A 16,238-nucleotide genomic window follows, 5' to 3' on the forward strand; every position below is an offset into this window, starting at 1 on the left:
GGCTGCATTTTGACCCAGTCTCTCGACTGCATCTGTCGCAATCTTGGCGTAATGAGCGAAGCCCCATCTGAGCCCCATCTACACACGTCGAGCACTTGCACGCTGATGAGCGTGATCCACAAGTGCGGCACGGAGGAGGAGGGTCGGCTGTCGAATTGAAAAAGTGAAAGGATTTCTGAAGATGCTTGTTGGTATTTCACGTCACGGCCAGTGACAATTCGATTTGATATTTGGACCCCAATCGATGTTACCACAAAAACAAGTTTAATTGGATTTGGACTACAAAGATTGCGCGTATAGATTTGTAATATTAGATTTGTTATAATGACATCTTCGTGAGTTTCAAAGCTGCAAGTACAATGGGAAATGAGCAGAACTATGCACAAATTTTGTTGCTGATTTAAGGAGAACCTGTTGAGGTTTAAGACTTCTCTTTCTAGGCATCACTTCCTTTTAATAAAACCCCCAAACGAGTAAAAAGATCATCAAAATTTTAACGGTGACAAAATTTACTATTTTTTTTATTATTTTCATATTTTTTTTTTGTTGTTTCTTTGTTTGTTTCATATAAAATAAAAACACTTACGAGCTAATAATGCGTTATAACACTGTCTGGGGTGTTGATGGTGTTTCCATTCATGTGGCCTGTATGTGTGTGGCCTTCGTTTTCATCTCTTTTTTCTTGAGTTTTGTGTGTGCTTTGTTTTTGGGGTGTATGTAGTGAGAAAACTATGTACAAAGGTTCCAAAAAAGAAAGGTGAAAACGAGTTCATTTTGGTTGGGGAACTGGTAATTCCCCACCCAATTCGAGTCGAAGTTTCATTTAGGGTTGGGATAGACAGGGCTATAGAATTACAGTCGCTGAGGTTGGGATCGGGATCGGGATCATCCACATCACTAGTCGAACTATGTGTTCCAGGTTCAAGGATATACCCACATGTGTATCCTGTAGATTCCAATTGCTGTTCATGCTGGTGCTGGTGTTTTGTCTCGGGATTGGTTGCGGTTGCGGTTGCGGTTTCCGTATCGGTATCGTCGTCGTCGTAGTCGGTTGAGTGGCGTCCATTTCGTCGGTGTTCATTTTTGGCAGCGCAATTTGATTTTGGGATGTGAGTCTCGAGTCTGGATTTAGAAGGGCGAGCCGTAGCTGCCGCTGGGCCTCGAGGGAGCGCCGTACGAGCCGGATGGGCCGCTGGGGTAGCCACCGCCGCCGCCGCCACCACCGCCTCCCGCCTGGGTGCTCTGCTGGTTGAACTGAGCAACCTGGATGGCCTGACGAACTCCCTCAAGATCGATGCCGACCACACGGCCACCGCCGCCGCCTCCAATGGGCGCGCCGTAGCTGCTCGAGGGAGGAGCGCCGTACGAGCTTGAGGGGCCGCTTGGGTAGCCACCGCCGCCGCCTCCACCGCCGCCGCCGCCACCACCGCCGCCTCCCTGTTTGCCCTCCTCGTTCAGGAGGATCTGACGAATCTGCTCCAACAGCTGGGGATCGACATTCTGGCCCTCGGATGTCTGGAAGCCGCCGCTGACGGCCTGGAAGCCACCGCCGCCGCCACCACCGCCGCCGAACGAGGAGCCGCCACCGCTGTATCCGCCGCCGCCGCCGCCTCCTCCGCCACCACCACGGGGATAGTTGTAGCCCGAGGGGGGCTCCGCAGCGGCCAGGGCAGCCAGGGCGAACACTAAGAACTGCAAAGGCAATGGTAATGGTAATGGTAATGATAATCCAATTGATCCGCTTGATGGGTCTGCCAGTGACTGTCGTCCTTTGGTCCTACTTACCACTGAGAAGGAGTTCATAGCCACGAGTTGTGTGTGTGTGTTGTGGGGGAGAGTAGAGAGTGAAGTAAAATGATAAAGTAAATTTAGTTGCTTTCGAGTGGGAAACCAGCGACTGAATGCATCTCGAACGCCCGGACGGGCCCTCTTTATACCCATCGTCGTGGTCGTCGTCGTGCTCTTCGTTTCGGCTATCTTCGGCAACATCATTATCGCCGACACACACACACACACACACACACACACAGTCGTGGGGGGTACCTTCATCATCAACTCGTTTCGGGCAGAAGACGGCGCCAACTCCAACACCAACTTCAACTCCAACTCCATCTTCATAGTCTTCAGTCTCCAGTGCCCCGATGCATTTGTTTTTCTGCTTCTTTCTCACAATAAAACAAAATTTCCAAATGGCTGACAAACCAAAAAGAAATAGCAAAAATAAAATAAAATAAAATGTCGCTAACGATTTTGGTATTTGAAATTTTCCTTGGCACTTTTCCTGCGATTCGTTTTGCCCGGCCGACATCTTCGAGACATCGTCGAGACATCGGGTTGCGACTTGCGACACAGCCCCCGGGACCAGGAAGTGATTTTTCTTCCCATCGCGATTGATCTGTAGGGTAAATGGTAAACCTGACAGACAGCAGGACCCATGCCATCCCCATAATGGTTAAATTATTTTTGCCATTGAAGGACGGCGCCGCTCCTTTGACTCCCATGACGAAACCACATTTCAGTTTTCAGATTTCCCGTTGCCCAATGGCAAATTCCAATTACAAATGCAATTGTCTTGCAGCTCCCTAGAGATGGGGGTGTAAAAGTACCATCCACGTGATGCATGTGCATCATACAACAATACATCAACATCAGCGATTACGAAATGGTCTGGGAACCACTTGCAAAGAAAGAAAGAGAAGATGGCCATAATACACACGAGTATAATCTCCAAGTGGAGCAGAGCAGTAGGGCTCTGGCACGACGCGACGGCACTGGGCATATAATTAATGTTTCCCAAGGAGTTTACACACAGAGTGGAGAGCAGTGGCAGCCAGTGTGAGAAGACAAAGCTGCTACGAAAATAAGTTTAAAGACCTCAAACAAATGCGAATTCACGCTCGAAGCTCGTACGGGGGCAGGGCGCAAATGAGTCAGAGAAGAGAGTGAAGCGAATGATTATGAAACCGAGAGCTGACCTCCAAATGAAACCAGAAATCTGTGAATTCTTGCACCGAAGTGAAAGAAGTTACCATGCAGCTGTGCTCATTATGTCAGCAGATGCACCTGCCTCCACACTCCGAAATTAATAAATGTGAAATAAAAATGAAACTAAATACAACTGGCAGTTAATTCGAGTAAATAAAGAAGTTTATCTACCAGCGCAGAGCTGTGGCTAAGGGCGCGAGTTGGCTCATTGAAGCGAACATTTCATGATCCAAAGTGAAGGACTTTGCAACGTGCCACGGTTGCGTGGTCGGTGAGCGATCTGCAATTTGAGTTGGGGGCAACATCGAGATGAAAGTCAACACTTAACACTCAACAGCAGCAGCAGCAACAACAGACACAGACATGGCACGGCACAGTCGGTAAATCATTTTCGTGTCTTGGTCTGTTTTGATCAGCTGTGTGGCACTGCGGCTGTCTGCCACTGTCCGGTACTGTCATTCGAGCCGTTCATTTGGTTTATTGTGGTGAAGATGAAGGTCTCTCTTCTCCCTCCTCCCAGCTGATTTCGTAATTCACTTACTTTTTGTCGGTTCATGTAATTGGAGTAACAGTAGTAAGGTCGCCATCAAAGACAGGTTCAGGGATACTTTCCCATCATTCCTGGACCACAGATATTCAAACTGAACCATTAGCGAAATTGTGCGCATCATTCGATTGGCTTCTGTGTCTATTTTTATTCGCGTTTTTTTGCAACTTTAATGAACCTCAACCTCTTTATTGTAGTCAAAGGCATATCTGAACAAAACCATCATTAACACGTCGCCTACTAGGTCAGAAAGCGGCAGACAATGATTTGGCTCTGGCGATGGTTGCTATTTTCTGTTTTCCCAGCTTTTTGGCTCACACCGAAACCCATTATGCGTGCGTAATTGTTATGACACTATAATTGGGCCAGAGAGTAGTAGCAAAATAAACACAAAACCTGCCAAAAGACTTATTCCAGGCAGACGCGCACAAAATTTACAAACCAAAATCGAACGATTGCGAATTTGGGCGTTATAATGCCATCAACAATTGATGATTAGATTTGGCTTGGATTTTGATTATGTGTGTGGATTATCCTTGGTTTCCATCTCCTCATGACGATGCATGCGTATGCGCAACATTAGAGACGCCTCCAATCAGCCAGCCTTCTTTTTTGTCCAATTTCTGATATCTTCAGGTGGCAGGCCGCTGCATCGTTGTCCATTTGAACATGCTAATCGACAGCGAAACCTGTGCCCAGCTGTGCACAAAAAAGAGATTCCCCCTGCACATGAATAATGTTAAAGTGGGGGCCATTTTTCATGGATAGATGTGCATGCGGAGGAGCTTTGGAAACTGATTATTCAAGCCTATTGATGACAGGGAGAAATCGGCGAGTATGACAAAAGTGTAATTGCTGGCTGCTGATGAAGATGAGTGGACAAAATGTTTGGTACCCCCGGTCCATAGGCTGCCCGCTCTCACACATGCAAGTTACATAAGGCGCCAACGCAGAAGAGACCACTGCGAGGCAATGGCAGTAGCCAAAGCAATAGCCAAAGCAACAACCTCATCGTCATCCGCAGACACAGTCACAGCCACAGGCCACAGCTGAGCCAAAGCTGATGATCATCAGAGGCAACGTCTCCTATGGGCCACCTCTCCAGCAGCACCAGCAGCATCACCCTCCTCCCTACTCCTCATGGGCCAGGCCAAGTGACGCTTCTGTCGTTTCCTCGAAAAAGACAAAACAAGTTTTGGTGAGTGTCCAACGGCAGCGTGGGCTCCTAGCTTTATGTAAGTCAAGCGCGGAGACCGAGACCGAACAACCAGCCATCCAGCGGCATGCGGGCAGATGAGTAGACGGTGGCGGCAGTGGCGGCGGCGGAGAAATTGCAATGCATATGCAATGCAATGCGAACCGAAAACTAGGCAAAAACCGAAACGAGACAGACACAAGAAAAGATGCAACATGGAAGAAAAGCTGCAGTTGAATGGGAAATTGCCGCGACACGTTTTTTTTTGCGCCTGGAGTCTGCTGGAGTCAGTCGAACCGCTGGTGACCGGTCGTCGGTCGGTGGTTCGGTTTGGTTGGGTGTCGATGACGCTGCCAGTGTCTGTGTCTGCGTCTGTGTCTGCGTCTGAGTTTGTTTTCCGCCTAAAAAGCGAAACATGTCCAAACATGGGTGCGGGATGGCAGGATGGCTGCCGCTGCAGTTCTGCGAGCTGCCAACTTTAGCCTTTCGGCAGGGTGCTAACCAAATGGTTGGCTCAGCTTACGCAAAGCTCCTCAGCTGTTCCATGGCGGATGCCTTGCCTTGTGCAACACCACGCAGACACTGGCCAGCTGTGATGCACGCGCCACTTAGATTCCCCCTTCCCAATCATTCTCAAGGCGCCCAACGAGAGTCGGGCCAAAAGTAAAAGTTCAAATGTGCAGCCAGCGGGGGGAACATCGAAGTCGGTGGCACCACCACTACGCAGCCCGTGGGGCCTGCTCATTTGGCCACAGTAATTATGCCACGATTTTGCATGGCCAGCCAGGTCTCATCTTCTTTCTGGCCATGGAGCAGCCCCCTCCGACTATTGTGTTTATTTTTCGACGTTTCTTCTTTCTCGTTTGGCAAATGCGTAAAGTGGCAAAGCAGAAAAAATAAATGTTTTAACGAGAGGGGGTCTAAATGAGTTAATTAGGTTTTTGCTGTCTAGTAGTGTGGCTGACGAGAGGTCTTAAGAGTCCGCGAGTTGGTTGGCCATGGCACAGCCAATGAAGACTTGGGGGCAATGGAGCGGAAGGAAGGAAGAGACATAAACAAACATGCATGCACGCTAAGGAAATGGTTTTCTAGAGTTTTCCTAACCTAGTGAGGAGTTTTCCTAAAGGTAGGAGAGCCCTCTTAGTAAGTTTTCGGAAAAATTTCAGTTTTCCAGATTAAAAATTACTCGACTGTCAATTCGACATTCTACATATACATGCTATATTTCTCACTGGCGCCACCACAACTATCTGCAAGCCTATCGATAAGTAGCTAAGGAGGCAAATATTTGTAGTCGAAATCAAATTAGTTTATTCTAGCCGGGGAAGATGTCTTAGAAGTTGTGCAGGAAACGTACTTTTGTTTGATTTTGTGTCACATTTTAAGTGTGCTAATGTGTATTGTATCTGTATGTGTAATGTGTATGTATGTGGCTAACTTAATTATATATTATGTAGCCAAGCCACAGCCAGACATCGCCCAGGATGCCAATGATGGCCAGTACCCAAGTCAGTCTATACAATATAACGTCCATGGGACCGCCCTTAAGGAACACCGGCTTTCCATTGTTCTCCTGATATTTCCTCTGCAACTTTGCTATCTTCGGCGACAGCTTGCCGCTTTTCTTCTGAGCCTGCAGCAGCGAAGAAGTTTGGAAAAGCCGAGGGGATGCAGAGAGAGGAGTCAAAACTTGGGAGCACCGGAACAACGGCTGTCAAGAATAAAAATATTATCTAAGTAATTTAAATTATATTTTATTTTAAATTTACTTACGCGCAAGGAAGTTAACAAATTTCTTTGCATTTTGTTGAACTAATTTTTTTTTAGACTTGTTCGAATGAGATATTGTTTGCTTCTGAGAGCAAGCTGATAAAATTTGAGATCGTCTGTGAAGTATGCAAATAACAGCATACTTTATCCATGAATTTGATTTTAAAATTTAAATAAAAGCGGCAAAGGCATTCCACAGGGTTGACTTCGACTACACTGTCATATGCCAGCCCTGGATAATCGATAATTTCAAACAAAAAACATAAATTAGAGCAGCTGCTGATTTTATTGTTAATTTATAGGTTCTAAACCATTAATTGAATTTCACAGGAGTCACCATGGGCTTCCTCACAGTATTAAAAAAGATGCGACAGAAGGAGAAGGAGATGCGCATTCTGCTACTGTGAGTTTTAATGCACTTTTTCTGCGCCACTTTGTGATTTATTGTTTTTGGTTTTTGCACTTTGCAGCGGCTTGGACAATGCCGGAAAGACAACCATTCTGAAGCGCTTCAACGGCGAGTCCATAGACACAATCTCGCCCACTCTGGGCTTCAACATCAAGACCCTGGAGCACAATGGCTACACCCTGAACATGTGGGATGTGGGCGGTCAGCGCTCCCTGCGATCCTACTGGCGCAACTACTTTGAGTGCACAGATGGCCTGGTGTGGGTGGTGGACAGTGCTGATAGGATGCGGCTGGACTCGTGCCGGCAGGAGCTGGAAGTGCTGCTCGAGGAGGAGCGTCTGGCCGGAGCCACACTGCTGGTGCTGTGCAACAAACAGGATCTGCCCGGGGCACTCAACTCGAATGAAATCAAAGAGGTGCGAAGTATAATGAGTATTTAACAATATTTATTAACTTTATGCGGCTTAAATTGTAGATACTACATTTGGATGACATCACCACCCACCACTGGCTGGTGGTTGGCGTGAGCGCTGTGACTGGGGAGAAGCTGCTTAGCTCCATGGACTGGCTCATTGGGGACATTGCCAAGCGAATATTCACATTGGATTAAAGCGGAATCGTTTTACTTCTCCACCAAAAACAACTTGTACAGCCTCTTTTCCTTCTCGTCGGCAAACTGCGGCACGAAATTCACCCTGTGTATGGTGGCGAAACCTTCGTCGAGCTCTGGGTCCTTGTACTTCTTCTTCATCATGTTGAAGACCATGTCGCTGATTTGCGAGTGTGGCGTCTCCAAGAGCTCGCGATAGGCAATGTTGTGCTTCACCTGAGCCGTGGACACGTTCATCACAAAACAGCGACAGGGGATCTTCAGTTCTTCAGCCAGGGCCAGGAACTTCTTGCGGGAGGCTGCATCCACATTGGTATTGTCCACCACACACGATTTTCCAGAGCTCAGCAGTCGCTTGCAGCTGTTCAGGCAGGACTGCGTGCTACCCAGAGTGTCTGCATTGACAATTTCATAGCCGCGAGTCTTCAGCACCTCGGCACAGAAGTGACTCTTCCCCGAACCGGGCAGGCCAACCATGATGATCATCTCGCACGTGTCCTCATCGAACTGGACATCGTTTGGCTCAAACTGCGGTAGCTGATCGTGCACGCAGGTAGGATCAAAGTCGGGCTTGTTCCACTGCTCCAATCGCTTGCCCAGGAAATGCACTTCCGGGGTGTAGAACGAGAGTCCAATGTTGGAGGCAAAGAGTCGGTCGGCCAGCGAGTGATCCTTGCGCTGCTTGGTCGCTCCCTTGCCCATTTCGGGTCTGCCTGCGGCGTCGCCCACAAAGAAGCTACGATCCAGCTGTATGGTCACTCCGTCGTTCATTTCGGCCTGCAGATGCTCCCACATGCCGGGCAGCGGCTTGCGGTAGTAGCCACCGCCCACCGCTATGAATACTTGAATGGGTACAGCCAACTTATTGACTATTTGCTTTATCTTCACCTTGAAGTCATCCAGCGATACCTTGCCCTTAGCAATGCCGGCCTGGTTGGTGAAGAAACATATCTTGAAGCCATCCTTGTGCAGGTTCTTCAGTTTCTGTGGCACCTCTGGGAAGATGATCTGCCAGTCGTCAGTGGTCTTGGGGAATACATTGCCCGACTTTGTCTTTATAATGGTTCCATCCATATCGTAGCCGGCAATTTTAGACGACGCCACGACTCCAGCGCTGGTGTAGATAACCAGTTTTCCCTTGGCCACTGAAGCCCATTTCTCCTCCTCAGTGGCTGAAGATGCAACTGCATCTGGAACGTTGTCCTCTGGGGTCTCCTCTGTAGACTCAACAGGTGGAGGGCTGAATACCACGTCGTAGCCATGCCGGCCGTAGACTATTTCCACCAGATCCCCATGTTTCAGCTGGCATTCCGTGTGCTGCATAACCATCACTCCGTTGATGCCGCACGGGTTCATGCCCAGAACCTTCAAGGTAATGCCACAACTCTTGGGATCCACGTGCAGTCGAAGCTGCTGCTTGGAGCAGCGCGAGTCTCGAATGCCGGTTTCCTTGCTGCGTCCCACGAAATTCTCGCCCGCGGACAAACGGATAGCGCTGTGTTCGGCCTCCCTGGGTTTGAGGGTGCAGGTCCTTGACACAGCCTCTATGCCACTCATCCCAACTGTTCGATTTAGATATTTAGCCACAGACATAATGCAGCTTCTTCGAATCAAACATTATTTTGTTGTACTGGAGGCAGGGAAAACCATTTCGCAAAACAACAGCGACGCCGTCAGTGCTGCTTTCCGCGAATGCATTCTTTAGCAATATCATCTCCTCGAATTTGATATTCTGAGTCGGTTTTCTAATTTGATGAGCCGATCAGTACTGAGCAACTAATTTATGACGATAAATTAATCAATTTCCTAAGAGATGCGCTAGTTTTCAGTACTCTTTCTTATATGGTTAGTCATAAAGAAAGGATTAATCAGAAAAGGTTAATTTAAAAATTAATATTTTTCATGGTTACTTCACGCTAACTACACATTTGCTACATATTAACTACGTATTTATGAAATTAGCTGCAGAGACACCTGACGAGGAAATGTTTTTTACATGCCCGCTTCATTTAAAAAACGTAGATTTTTATGCAAAACCATGCAGATGATGAATTAGTAATCTCTAAATGGCATTTCTACACTTTACTAGACTGTTGCATTAGACAAGAGGGTGACCAAAAATTATTCCAAATACTAACAATATTACAGAAAAATGCAAGGGGTGTGACCTAGACAGGGTCGTCGAAAAGTTATCATAAACGGTCACTCTGCATTTCTCCAAAACAGCTGTCATAATTAGTCCGGATCTTCGCCCGAAAAAAACTTTTCTCACGTTTAGCTAAAAATATAAAAATATCCAGCAAAATGTTGAACCTGTCGAGAGTGAGTAACATTTTGCGACTTATAACAGCCCACTGACATTGCTGGAGTGCATGGAACATTGTTCTATGGCCGTGGGAAAATATATTTCATGGTCAATTACGTAAGGGCGCTGGAGCTTCATGAACTAACCGCAAATTTTCCTTCCGCAGGCCGTTGTCCGCAGCTTTGCCACCACCACAAGCCGCCGCTCCACCGCTGTGGGCAAGGAGCAGGTCGAGAAGGGCTACTTCGAGATCCGCAAGGTGCAGGAGCACTTCCAGAAGAAGGACGGCAAGCCCGTCTTCCTCAAGGGCTCCGCTGTCGACAGTGTGCTGTACCGCATCACCATGGCCCTGGCCCTGGTTGGCATTGGTGGCATGACCAAGCTCTTCTACGACCTGAGCGTGCCCAAGAAGGACGATTAGAGCGTCTTCAGCATAGTCTAGTTAAGCCAATAAACAACAGCAAACCCGCAAACCAGCCCCGTACCACATTTGTTTTGCAGTGTAGTTGCCTTATATTTCCCCTCTTTTGATTGTGTGATTTGTCATAGCGAAATAATTAATTATAAGCTCTATTTTGCAGAGTTGAACCCGCAATACCTGGAACTCCAACGCCCCAGATCGTTGTTTTGTGTTAGAATTAACTAAGTTTTGATGTGTAACCAAACATTCGCAAGAGCATTTAAAGCGTGGAAATATAAGAACCTGGCTGTAAAGTAATGAAATTGCATGTGTCTTCATGTGGCGGCATTCCCGTCAAATAATATTTGCATTGACATTAAGTAAACGAACAGCCGCCAGTTCCAGCATGTGAGGGGATTCGGGAACGGCCAAGCAGCCTGTTTTATAAATCAAAGGGCGGCAACTCGGCGCGTTGCCATTGGCATGGAAATGCATTTTAAATCGAGCGAATCATGTTGCGCTTTAACACAACACACAAACCCGAGCCGAGCCGGCCCAGCCAGCCCGCTTCATGTTTATTAATACTCACCGCAAGGGAAGGGACACTGAGAGGGAGAGAGAGACAGATGCAGCGGAGTGCAGTTCGGTGCTGCAAAATATGCAATTCAAGGCAGTTTTTTTCATTAGTTATTTCTCCATAAACACTTAAATAAAAGTAAAGCATTAAACATTTAGAAAAACATCCGCTGCTTTATGAATTTTCCTTTGCATTTCGCACTCATGTGTACAGTGCGTCGCGAAAATGTTAAGCAAGTAGCTTATTTGATCATTTCTGGACTCTGTTCCATAGATCCACAAAATGTACTATAAATCATAGTGATTATCAGTTTTCTTCGCAGTCATTTGCTTTGCACTGCCGAAACGCACTGTCTCTTCATCCGTAGGGGTGAAGCATCAACAACTACACAACACTCTCTCTTCAGCTTTTCCCGTGTTGGTCTGCTGTTCTGCCGTTACGGCCCATTTGAATTTCGAGATGTGCGCGCGAAACGAAACGCATAAACGCACCCAGCGAGTTTACCGTTAACACATTCGGAGCTGGCAGACTCCGCGTAGGTGGCTAAGTGGAACTACTGCCTGCATCCACATCTCGTGATCTATTTTCATGGGTTGAGCAAACATTGTAGACAACCCTTTTACCCAGAATCCCCCGAGGAGTAGTTCCAAAAAAAAACAAGATATTTTTGGTGTTTTTTAATTAAAGTTTCGTTTGCCCCGAAGAGAACATTGTGATGATGCACATGTCGCAAACTTATTATATTTCATAGACTGTGAAAAATTTAAATGAACAGAGAATGCCAAACGTTGCTCCCTTGGGCCCGGCCTGGTCGGGTCCGGACTCCGGAGTAACTGCAACTGGGTGCACCGCAATCGTTCTACATGACTGCCCACAGCCAAATTACAATAATAACTCAAAAAGCATAGAAGATGCCAAGCTAAATGCTCTGCTCCTCCTTTGCCAAAAACAATATGGAAAACCAAAACCAAATCGGGTAAGGGAATCGGTGGCCCTGGGAAGGCCGGGGAGGGGCAGGGCAGGGCAGGCCGGGAATGAGATGCGGATGTGTGTAGAATTAAGAATCGAAAAATGTGTTTCATTAAATGTTATTTATAGTCGGCAATTTTATGCATTTAAAGCGCGTCTATCAACGGCAGCATCTGAGGAGCCATGCGGAAACGGCACCGACGCCATATTGAAACTTGAATGCGGCTCTCCCGTTTGAAGCGAAGGGTGGTGTGATCAGGGAATAGCTGGAGAACAAGAGAGAGAGAGAGAGAGAGAGAATCCGTTTATAATCGTAGAACTCCATGCAGCGATAGTGATCCCAATAGACCCCAAACTTTCACCTTTTCATTCCTTTGTTTGATGTTTGCCTTTTGCTTTCGCTTTTTGTTTTCACCATTTCCTAGATGAATTTTTAGATGCAGTTCACGTGAAATATGGCCGGGTCCTGGTCCGTGGATGCCACAGTCACAGTGGCACACACAGCATGAGCTGCCGGTCCGTTGCAGCCGCAGCCACAAATCAGAATGCCGTTGAAGCGTTCAAGTGCAACGAGCATGAAGAGAACTCGCTGCCTTCGTCCCCAACTTGCCCCCCAACTTCATCTCCACATACACATAGCCATATCCCCATATCCATATGCATCTGCGTCTCCGTCTCTGATTGTCGTTGTCGGCAAATCTCGGCAACTTTCAGATGAGCCACCGCTGAATGAGCATCATCAACGTTTCGTCAGATTGTCGCTGTCTGCGCCCTGTACATACTCGTATGTACGGGACTCGACAGAAGTCAAGCCTTTGGATGAGTTTTGTATGATTTTGTTGTTGTATTTTTGTGTGTTTGCCCAACGAAACCCGTTTGGCCTGTTAACACTTCGATTACAGCTCAACTCTTTCCCTCGGTACGCTACTTGGTTGGTGGGGGACGGGGACGGACGCCTGCTACGGACACGGTCGCCGGTCGCCGGGCACTTTGGGTGGTCCACGTTGCCCGTCCGGTCGTACTATTAGTTAAATTTTGATTTATTTGTACTTCAATTAGTCGTTGAACAAATCTGTTTATTTATTTGCTTTTAATTATTGTTAGAAACCACAAAGCCGTGCCACTGCCGCTGCCACTGCCATTGCCACTGCCCCGGGTCGGCTCTTTGTGGTGTCTCTTCTTCGTCTCCTGCCTGACCGAAGAAGGTTTTTAATTAGCACCAACAATATAATTCACAAAAAGCCATCATCAAATAGCCGAGGATTTCTTCAAATGTTAATGGAATCTCAAATGATTCAAGTGCAAACAGAGTTTTGTCTTACAAAACAATCGTTCGATGGGCAAACAAAATGCATATTTCAGCAGTCATTTTCTCCTTAAAATTTGCGAATCTAAAATACCCATAGAAATTTAGACATCCACTGATGAAACACATACAGAAAACATAACAACTGAAAATTCCAATAAATATAATATTTTAATTTATTGACGTCTGCAATGCTAATAAAAATGGAAATACCTGAGTTTCATCCGCTATGCAAAACACTGGTCGAGTAATCATATTTTGATATAGTTCTGCATCCATGGCTGCATTTGGGAGGCCTTCTGGCAGCACAAACAAACAAAAACAGATTGCATGCCTTGCCGGAAAATGCCGGAATATATTTCATTGAAAATTTATAAACCATAACGGACTCGACCCCAGACTCAGTCTCTACCCGTTCCAGTTCCAGCTCCTGGGGAATCAGGCGTGAAAGAGATGCGCCGGCAAACCGAAACCCGAACAGAGCAGAAACACATGTCCAGGTCGAGCACGGAGGATGGGTGATGGGAAGTCTTTGGTCAGCCCCGCGTTCGTCAGCGGATTGGGAACAGCTTCATCTTCGGGGCTCGTTAGCAGTGACCGTGTGCAAGCGAACGTGTGGGATGTGGGATCAGGTGACAGGTTGGCTGCGGTATGTTGCCTCTCAAGTGAGCCGGGTATACGTTTACACCAATAATTCATCGTCAACTGCAGTTGCATCAATCCGTGTTGCGTCCTTCCCCCAAAGAGCTGCCATTGCACAGGACTCAAGTGCTTACATAATCACGTGTTGATGCTGTCCAAGATATACGAGTGTGAGTTTTGAGTGGAGTGCTCTCCTTTTGGAGTGCCGCTGCCGTAGACAATTTGACGCTTCCGTCCCTTCGAGCTGTCCCCTTTACGGTTCACACCCATCTGGCCTTAGCCTTATGCAAGTCGGACGGTGCCTTTCCCTGGATGTGTCAATTTTATAGCGCATTTGCCACTTTATGACATTTGATGCTGCTGTCCTGCTCCTTGAACTGCTCTCTCCCATCCCATCCTCGCACCCTTGGCTCTTTTGTTTTCTCAAGTGTCTGGTAGATTCTCCTTCAACTGTTGTTACACAACGCAGAAGTTCAACAAGATTTTTCTGGGGATATATGCATCGCTGGACCGCATATTTAGATACCCTTGCGATGGGTTTTATCTCTTGAAAATATGTTCCAAGCTTAATAGTCCATAGTTTAATTGAATTTAAGTTGTTTTGGCTACATCGAATCGGGTGTATTGAAATTAAATTATGATTTCCACAGCTGTATCGTCTGATCAGAGTTTCCAAACATCTGGTAAAAATCATAGTGCCCTCGGAAAGTATACAAAAGAAAAGAAGCTGACGCGGAGGAGTCAAAGAGAGAGAGAAAGATATAGACAAAGATACAGAGCGAGAAAGAGAAACAGTCAGACTAAAGCAGAAAGAAAAACGCATAATATTAATTTGTTATGCTTGTCATTTGTCACTGGGCGGCCGGCAACTTCAAAGCCTGTCACCCAATTTGTTAAACGCAGAGACAATTTTGTCATCGTCTTGGCCCCCAACTCTTCTCCACATCGCTCCAAGGGAGACCCCCATGACACTGTTTTGCCATGGAGCTTTAGCCCCAAGGGGTAGAGGAGATATGTTAGCTTTTCGCATGTGGCCAATTATTTTGTAAGTTGAGAAATGCTCAATATCAATTGCCCGTACTGGAATTTAAGTTGCCATATAGTAGGAATATCTGTACATCGGAAACTATTACAATTTTCTTGTTTCCATCGAAAAAATGATTTGGATTCTCTTTATTTAAGGACGCAAGAGACTTGTTTTTTATAATCAACAGCACATATTTACTTAAATATTCGGGTTTCAATTAAAACATGTAAGTAAAAGAAGAATACATTTGCAGAAAATCTAAATCTGAAATGTAAATATTTATTTGAAATTAAAAACATATTCATTTAAATATGCCAAATCCTTAAATATTAAATCACTTGATGGAAATATGTACACAAAGGTTAGACATGTAAATGTAAAATGTATGTAAATATTTACATAGTACAAATTATACATGAATGAAAATTTGCAATAGGTGAAGTAAGCTAATATTTGGAGATGCTTCCACCAAGATTTAGGATAGAATCAAGTACGAAAATCACTTTCACACATCCATGAAAATATACTAATATTTAGAATGGCGATCGTCAAAATTGAAAATCACTGAATATAGACGAGCAAAAAGCAAAGTGTGAGAGAGAGCGAGAGAGAGCGGCTGGCAGTGGGAGAGAGAATCGAATTGGATTTGCAACAAAAGGTAGGAGCAGGTAAGCGTAAGAAGGCGTGTCCAAAGAATCCGCGTGTGTCTGCGTACGTGAGACGCATCCACACAAAGGCAGCATGCAACACTCTCTCAGAGACGCTGCAAGTGTATTCGACAGTGCAAAGAGTTGTTGTTGTGACTGTGCGACCTGCCAGAGACAATTTTAATGAACGAATGACAGGAAAAATTGGCATATATCATTAAATGACGATATTCCGAATTAGTGACAATCAGATGAAGACAACATTTGCCATAATTAACTCTAACCAAGCGGGGCGCAACGCCTCAGCGAGAGCAGCCGGCGTCAGCAGTCTATTGGACTAGACCAGGCCATTCATCGCTCATCACGCATACGCCGCATTGGACACAGAACAGGCAGCAGAAGCAGCAGCCAGCAGGAGCAAGGAGAAAGGAGACGCTGCCACATCCGTATGGGGGTTGTTACCGTCGCTTTATTAGTGATATGACTGTGTTAATGAACCAAAAATAGATGCACAAGATCGAGAACGCCCGAATGAGATTCCCACAGCCCCGCCCCCATATCTCCATATGTGTGACACTAAAAAGTCATGACATCGCTCGGATACGGATACGCTTACTTGCTTCAGATTGGCCATTCAAGCATTCAGGAATTAACTCCGCCCGGTTGCGTGTGTCCGCAAGAGTGAGAGAGAGAGAGAGAGAGGGAAGCCAGCCAACCTAACTGACTGACTGACTGCGTACTCGTGCGCAGCCAAGATACTCAGACGATACGATACTGCCAGATACACAGCCAACACACTTACCCACACAAACACAGATGCGCAGTTTCAGGAGCGGCTGTGGTGCGTGT

The 16,238-nt window shown here is 46.4% G+C and overlaps 5 protein-coding genes across 5 annotated transcripts; 2 read left to right on the forward strand and 3 right to left on the reverse strand.

The window, feature by feature from the left end:
• Positions 1 to 768: 768 nt before the first annotated feature.
• On the reverse strand, positions 769 to 1,914 carry LOC117584958 (putative glycine-rich cell wall structural protein 1). Its single transcript, XM_034274155.1, has 2 exons — positions 1,786 to 1,914; positions 769 to 1,692 (listed from the first exon to the last, which is right to left on the reverse strand). Exons 1-2 carry the CDS (start codon positions 1,801 to 1,803, stop codon positions 1,129 to 1,131), a joined length of 582 nt encoding a protein of 193 aa, XP_034130046.1. The 5' UTR covers positions 1,804 to 1,914; the 3' UTR covers positions 769 to 1,128.
• Positions 1,915 to 6,014: 4,100 nt separating this feature from the next.
• On the reverse strand, positions 6,015 to 6,638 carry LOC117585312 (cytochrome c oxidase subunit 7A1, mitochondrial). Its single transcript, XM_034274741.1, has 2 exons — positions 6,501 to 6,638; positions 6,015 to 6,438 (listed from the first exon to the last, which is right to left on the reverse strand). The coding sequence occupies exons 1-2, from the start codon at positions 6,528 to 6,530 to the stop codon at positions 6,166 to 6,168; spliced, it is 303 nt and encodes a 100-aa protein (XP_034130632.1). The 5' UTR covers positions 6,531 to 6,638; the 3' UTR covers positions 6,015 to 6,165.
• Positions 6,639 to 6,740: 102 nt separating this feature from the next.
• Positions 6,741 to 7,549, forward strand: LOC117585311 (ADP-ribosylation factor-like protein 2). Its single transcript, XM_034274739.1, has 3 exons — positions 6,741 to 6,900; positions 6,968 to 7,322; positions 7,382 to 7,549. The coding sequence occupies exons 1-3, from the start codon at positions 6,836 to 6,838 to the stop codon at positions 7,514 to 7,516; spliced, it is 555 nt and encodes a 184-aa protein (XP_034130630.1). The 5' UTR covers positions 6,741 to 6,835; the 3' UTR covers positions 7,517 to 7,549.
• On the reverse strand, positions 7,331 to 9,199 carry LOC117585310 (uncharacterized protein F21D5.5). Its single transcript, XM_034274738.1, has one exon. It carries the CDS (start codon positions 9,107 to 9,109, stop codon positions 7,529 to 7,531), a length of 1,581 nt encoding a protein of 526 aa, XP_034130629.1. The 5' UTR covers positions 9,110 to 9,199; the 3' UTR covers positions 7,331 to 7,528.
• A 482-nt stretch (positions 9,200 to 9,681) lies between these two features.
• On the forward strand, positions 9,682 to 10,544 carry LOC117585520 (cytochrome c oxidase subunit 7A, mitochondrial). The gene is made up of 3 exons (XM_034275026.1): positions 9,682 to 9,838; positions 9,988 to 10,356; positions 10,403 to 10,544. The coding sequence occupies exons 1-2, from the start codon at positions 9,821 to 9,823 to the stop codon at positions 10,240 to 10,242; spliced, it is 273 nt and encodes a 90-aa protein (XP_034130917.1). The 5' UTR covers positions 9,682 to 9,820; the 3' UTR covers positions 10,243 to 10,356; positions 10,403 to 10,544.
• The last annotated feature ends 5,694 nt before the right edge of the window (positions 10,545 to 16,238 follow it).

The sequence above is a fragment of the Drosophila guanche genome, unplaced genomic scaffold (genome assembly GCF_900245975.1).
Source record: "Drosophila guanche unplaced genomic scaffold, DGUA_6, whole genome shotgun sequence".
NCBI lineage: Eukaryota > Metazoa > Arthropoda > Insecta > Diptera > Drosophilidae > Drosophila > Drosophila guanche.